The following is a 6,690-nucleotide window of genomic DNA, read 5'->3' on the forward strand; positions in this document are numbered from 1 at the left end:
GTCTTTTCCTCCACACTTTATTAGGAAGATGAAGCAATCCATGTAGAGGACACACTGGTGTCAGGGGTGAGGGGCTCCCCAGGTATCTCCCAGGAGGTCCACAGCTGGGACAAGTTGCTTTCTTCCATTTGGTGCCTGGAGAAGGGCCCAGTGCAAGGTAGGAACTGGCCAAGCAAGACTCCTTCCAGCCCACTATTCAATTCCTTCTTGCTTGTCTTTGATGGCCACCTGAGGGAGAGGAAGAAGGCAGCGCATTTAGCTGGAATGGCCAGGTAAGGATGTTGGAAACAGCCCCAGCATCCCTGACCAAGGTCTGCCAGGAAACTGCTGCCATAGCTCCAGGGTGCAGTCACAACTGAACAGAAGCAGGAAACCAGGGAGCTGGGCAGCCAGCAACCCAAGGGACCCCCTAAGCCAGCCCCACCTGCTTCATCACTCCTCACAGCACACATGCTGCTGCCTGGGGCAGGAGTTGGGTGGAGCAGAGGCGCTTCTTGGTGAGTATATGACAGATGCTGAAATCTGGAAGGCTGTGGACCTTTCCCACTCTACATGTGTCTATAGACTTTGAGGCCCCTGCCTGAACAGGTGTGCCCCCACCCTAGGATGAGCTGCCCCCTAGACAGATGCCCTAGAAGCGGTCAGCACCAGTGAAGAGCTTTGGAGGAACAGCAGCAAGGGGGCAGCACAAGGAGACCTTGGAGCACTAGGTAACGTTCCTGCCCACAGATGCTGACAGCAGGTGCCATGCCTCAACTCCTAACCCCTTCTCCACACTTCTGAGAAGCGGTGGTGGAAGTCCTTGCTGTCATCACCCCTTCCCCCCAGATAAGTCAGGGGAAACAACCCTGGGTGGTCCTAGGTGTGGGCATGACAGCCCTGCAGCTCTGGGCACACAGGCTGGCGTTCTGACGTCCCCTCTCCCCCTGCACGTCCAGCTCCTCACCCGGAATCGCTCTTCCAGCAGGGAGAGCTCGCTGATGAGGTCTGTGATGGCATTGGTGAAGGCCTCCTGAGGGCTGTAGTCCGGGGTGGTCTGCACGCGGATGATGATTTTGTGCTCCAGAGGGTGGGGCACTTTGTAGCCAGCAAACAGCACCTGGGGGTCCTTCAGCAGCTGCCTGCGACACGGGGATCAGCAGTGAGGAACGCTGAGCCGAGTGCCCCTGGGGCTCTGGCCCCTTGGAGCTTACCAGGCCTAGCCAAGGGGCCTTCCTGTTGCAGCTGTGGCTGGGGGCTGACACTAGGTGGTTCCCTACACTTGGTTTTTAGTTGTCCCCCCCCCCCCCCCCCCGCCAAAAAAGTCTTCAAGTAAAACCTAACTTTGGAGAAGATATACCATATGGAGACTCCTCCCACACACCCCTACATCCATGAGGATCAAGAATCTTAGCTAATAAACAGGTTTTCCAGTAACTTCTTTCCTGAGGGGAAGTCAGGGACCCTGCAATGACCCCAAAAAGACCTCCCTAGGCAGTAAAAATCCAGCCAATGTTCAGTAAACCAAAACACACAAGGCCCGTTCCTAGCCCAAAAAGAGCATCTGGCACGGCAAACAGGCAGCAGGGGGCGAAGGCCCCAAGCCCTGAGCAGTCAGCAAAATGGAAACAAGTCCTTTGGAAGGGGCTGGCAGCTGCTGTCCACACCCGTGGGGTGTGTTCTATGAGGGCTGGTGAGGTGAAGCCTGTGCTGTTTGCTGGACACGCAGGTGTTTTCTCCAGAGCAAGGTGTCATGTGTGAGCACCTTGCAAGGTAGGGACTCGGCTCACAGCAGAGGAGCAGCAAAGCCCCCAAAGGGCCTGAGTGCCCCACTGGCTTGGCCCGGCCAGGAGTCATCCAGACAGGTGGGCAACCCCACCCCCTACTTACACCAGGACACCAGGCAGGCTTCTGCCCACAGCCTAAACACGCAAACCTGAGGAAGGCACAGAAACTAGGCCTACTTGCGGCTTCCTGCACATTCACTCACTCGCTCTATCAGCTAAATGAGCCAGGAAGAAATGTGGCTATGTGAACAGATACGCGTCGGCGTCCCTTTGAAGAAAAGGTACTGGCATGTGAACTGCCAGAGCGAGCCATCAGAAGGACTTCTTGTAGCTCAAAGAGACTTAAGAAAATCTTCTGGAACTTGTGCTTTGCCTCAAAGAGCCCCATCAAACATAGCCCCCAAGAGCCTTGGACTTGGAACTTACGATTTAATAATGTTTCCTAGTGTATGATCTTCTTTGTTGATGGTGAACAAGCAGGCATTGGGTACCTTGGTGTCCTTGTTAATGGTGATCCTAGGAAGAGGCAGAGGCAAGAGATGGGGGCAGGGGCTCCCTCCTCCGAGGAGTCTAAACCCTGCCCTTCAAGGCAGGCTCAAGTCCCACCTCCTGGAAGCCTGTCTCAATCTCTTCATCCCATAAAGCCCTCTCTGACTCAGAGCAGCAGTGTGTGTATACTCTGACCCCAGTAACGCCGATTCTGTGGGACCCTCACCTACTCTGGATTGCTCCTTTTTCCCAAAGCACAGTTTCTCAACCTTGGCACCACTGCCATTTTAAGCCAGATTATTCTTTTTGGTAGGGGGCTGTCTGTACATTGTAGGATTCCTGGCTTCTACCCATTAGATGCCAGGAGCGCCCCCTTTATGACAACCCAGAACGTTTGCAGACATAGCCAGAAGTTCTGGGGGGTGAGGAGGGGGGGCAAAATGGTCTCCAGTTGAGAAGCACTGCTCTCAGAGAGGCTGAAGTGGCTGGCAAGGGCTAAACATAGAGCCCTGCACACCAGGCCGTCAAGAGAATGAAAAGCCAATGTTTAAGAGGGTCTTCTAGATGCTGAGCTCTGGAGTAAGCACTTTACAGAAGTTACCTCATTTACTCTCCCCTTAGATTTACTCATAATTTAATACAGTAATAAGCCCATTTTCTAGATGATGAAAGTGGGCCTCAGGCAGACTAATTCACTTGCCCAAACACAGAGTCCTTAAGCGGGGGAAGCAGGAGCCAAGCCCAGGCTGTCTCACCAGGAGACTACATTTTCCTTCAGCCTGCAAGCAATGCAGGTTTTACACAAGCCCATGGAGACTGGATAAGAGCCTCACAGCCATCTCTTTCTGGCGTCAGCAAGGAGAATAAAGGTGGTCAGCTAGGAGACGAGGAGGAGGCTGCCACATCCCAGAGGAAAAGGATTTCGGAGGCAGCCATCCTGGGTTCCAACACAGACCCGCCACTTCCTGTGCGGGGGAATTACGTAACCTCTCTGAGCCTCAGTTTCCTCATCTGCAAAGGCAACAGTCACCACCGCTTGGCAGGACTATCTGAAGTCGGGCAGACACAGGCGCCCAGCGCTTTGCGAGCTGACGCTCAAGCAAAAGCTGCTTCTGCCCGCCCCGCAGGAGAGCAGGAGAAGCCCCAGACGCTGCAGAAGCCGACGACCGACCGTCGCAGGCCTGACCCTCCGCTGCCCACTTACTTCTTCTCGCCTTCGAACAGCAAGAAGGACTCGAAGGCGGGAGGGGCGTTCATCCTGGCGCCGCAGCCTCCGGCAGAGTCACTACTACCTTCAGGGCGCTTTCCCGCGACTTCTTCCGGGTTAGCCGACGGTGCCAAACACGTGTGCTGACCGGCTCGTTGCCCCCTACTGGCCTGGGGGATCTCGCGCAGGCGGGAGGCCGGCTGGTGGCTCTGCGCATGCGTGGGTCTGGGAGGTCCCTTCGGGCCTTCACCCTCCTGTGACTGCGCTGTGGCGCATGCTCGGAGAGCGGGGAGCGGCTCTGCGCCCTGACCCTCGTGCAGGCTAAGCGGCAGCCCTGGGCTCTACCTCTCTTCTCCCCATGCCCCTTGATCCCTCTTGGGAAATGTGCCCTTGGAGTGCACAGCAAGAGGCCCCCGAGTGGACAATGGAGCCACGGGGTAGTGGATAGGTGTGGCTGGTGGGGCTGACAGAAACCTCTCAGGCTCGTGTGTGTCCATCCCTTAAACCAGACGGCTATGTATGGATAAGCCCCCTGCTAAGGCTGCCTGGGCAGATTGCTACAAGCCCCTGGCTGTGTTATCACTGGCTTGCCAAGTAGGCTTGTGTCCTAGTGAGCTTATTAGGGGGACAGTTGGGTGAGGGCTGAGGGAGGCGGCAGGTGTATAGAGGTGTGAGAGGTGCTGCGAGGGATAAGTGTACCGTCCGTTTGGGTTGATAGCCTGTAAACTACAGCTTAGTATACAGGCCCTACCTGAGCTGTTTGGAGCAACAGGGACTGGAGTCTCAGCTACTGGAGCCCTAACAGCTTCCCAGCCGTTTCCTAGGTCTGAGCAGCAGCCAAGGAGCCCCCAAGGAAATCTGGAATTTCACTACCACTTCCTACTTGAGCCTTGAGCCCTGGGGTGAGGAAGCGTCGTTCACTGGAGGTCTACAGAAACCTTGACTCTCCAGGTCAAGTGGGTGGCAGCCTCTTTAACTGGCGAGGAATAGAAGGCAATGAGGGTAATGATGTCCCAAGGTTGTCACCCCTACCCTCCTGGGCCCTGAAAGTGTTTGGACCGAGGATGCTACCATTGCCACAACTGCAGGGGCCTGGAGGTGCCGAGGGAGGCTGGCCGCCCTTAACTGGGCTAGGGACAGGGTGGGGAGAGGATTTTTACCCAGCAGAGGCTTCACCCTCCTTGCCACTGTGGAAGTCTGTCCTCTCTTGGGGAGTTCTGGTCATACTCACCCTTTGATTCCCAGACCAACATGAGATTCTGGGCTCCAGAAGTTGTCAGCCCTCCCCGAATCGAGCCTTCAGAGGCTCAATTTTGGTGTGCCCCAAGAGGAGGCCAAGTGACCATTCCTATCTTCTGGTAAGACAGGCCTGCCTGGCACACTGTGAAAGGGGCTGCTGGACATGTGATGATAAATATTGGGGGGTGGGGTGGCATATTGTGTCAGTGTAACACTGGAACGTGGCTGAACAGGCCTGACCAAGGCTTGTATGGCAGAGATTGTCAAACGGTGAGGGCTTGTGAACCAATCAAGCCTGCCGAGTTTTTGTAAATAAAAGTTTTATTGGAATAAGCCAAGCCCATTTGTTTCTTCATTGTCTATGGCTGCTTTTGTGCTCTCAGAGTAATTATGACCAAAACTTGTGTGCCTGGGCCTTTAAAATCCCTAATCTTGGGGAATGGACCTGTGTTTGACTTTGATATTTTATTTATTATCAAACTGAAGTTATTTATGAACTTGTAGGTTTGTATCCCATAGAGAAGAAAACTCCATTTCCCAATTTTTTACATCACAATCTTATTCTAGTATTATTTTCCCCCTTCTTTTGCCTCCCCCCCCATTCCAGTTCAAGCCATTTTTTCTCAGTCTAGTTGTGTAGGACACAGCTCCCTGGCCCATGCTGGTGTTATGAGCCTGTGCCGCCCCCCCCCCCCCACCGGCTGAGGCAGTCGGTCGCCAGTCATCGGTCAGCCACTCACAGGAGCTCACGGCAGCTCTCGCCGGCCGCTCATGGCAGCACATGGTAGCCCACGGTAGCCCACGGTAGCCCACGGCAGCCCACGGCAGCCCACGCTGACCTCTGGCTGCTCACGGCAGCCCAACTCCAGGGAGAGCTGTTGTTCACAACTTAGCTGTAGAGGGTGCAGCTCACTGGCCCATGTGGGAATTGAACCAGTGACCTCGGCATTAAGAGCATGGCGCTCCAACCACCTGAGCCACCAGGCCTGCCCTTTATTGTAGCATTCTTTCCTCAAAATGCTTACAAATACCTAGCTTCTCAAAGTGCTCTACAAACCAGCTTTACCAAACATTCATTTCCTCTTTGATGTGTAAAAATCTGATACGTTTATTCTGTATTTGTGTAAGTTATTTCCTTTTACATACTTGAAAATTACACTTTGGCAGGAATTATACTTTTCCAAAAGGAAGTTGGTGGGAATTTGCCCAGATTTCCTACAGGACAGGCCCAGAGGATGAAAGATGTACATACCATGTGAGCTGGACCCACTCAGGGTTTCCCAGGATGCCTGCCCTGTGCTGCCAGCCTGCCTCCTGGGCAGCAGGGCTCTGTCTGAGGGTCCAATCAGACCCTTAAGACGTCTGGGGGACTTGACCCAGGCTCTGGGTGAATAACAGACGTGGCAATCCCAGGGTGGGGGGTGTTGGTATAGAATCCCTGGGCAGGTAGGTGTGACCTCCGGCACCCTCCTGTGCCATGGGCAGGCAGGAGTCTCCTTTGTCCCTCTTTTTTCCCAGGTGGCTTCCAAAAACAATGTGGCATCCGGGGCTCGGAGCCTGAGAGGAGAATCGGGGGGGGAGGTCCATGAGTGCTGGAGGCAGTACCAGGCACTTACTCATTCGAATTCCCCTTCTGGCTGCAGTGGCCACGTCCACACTGGGATCCACCAGAGGACAGCGTGGTGGGTGTTGCCAGTGGGTGGCTGTATGCGTGCAGTTAAAATCCAGAATTCTACTTGCTGCAGTCAACAAGGGCATACCTCTTTCCCCTTCACTCCCTGAACTAGGGCTCAGGAGACGGTGGGGTCCATACTTCCTATGAAGTCCTTGAAACCCAAGAAGATCCAACAGGCACAAGGACTTGTGTGACTCTAAAGAAGTAGCCAGAGAACCAGGGGCTCCTCCAGCCCTGGACCCAGCCCTGGGTTAAGAAGGCAGGTGTGTGTGTGTGTGGGGGGGTACCTAGCCCTGCAAAGAGGCTCGTAAGTT

The 6,690-nt window shown here is 54.6% G+C and overlaps 1 protein-coding gene across 1 annotated transcript; it reads right to left on the bottom strand.

The window, feature by feature from the left end:
* Position 1: 1 nt before the first annotated feature.
* On the bottom strand, positions 2–3,617 carry POLR2J (RNA polymerase II subunit J). The gene is made up of 4 exons (XM_019752793.2): positions 3,460–3,617; positions 2,193–2,282; positions 947–1,121; positions 2–228 (listed from the first exon to the last, which is right to left on the bottom strand). Exons 1-4 carry the CDS (start codon positions 3,510–3,512, stop codon positions 193–195), a joined length of 354 nt encoding a protein of 117 aa, XP_019608352.1. The 5' UTR covers positions 3,513–3,617; the 3' UTR covers positions 2–192.
* Between the last annotated feature and the right edge of the window lie 3,073 nt (positions 3,618–6,690).

The sequence above is a fragment of the Rhinolophus sinicus genome, linkage group LG03, assembly GCF_036562045.2.
Source record: "Rhinolophus sinicus isolate RSC01 linkage group LG03, ASM3656204v1, whole genome shotgun sequence".
In the NCBI taxonomy this organism is placed as follows: domain Eukaryota; kingdom Metazoa; phylum Chordata; class Mammalia; order Chiroptera; family Rhinolophidae; genus Rhinolophus; species Rhinolophus sinicus.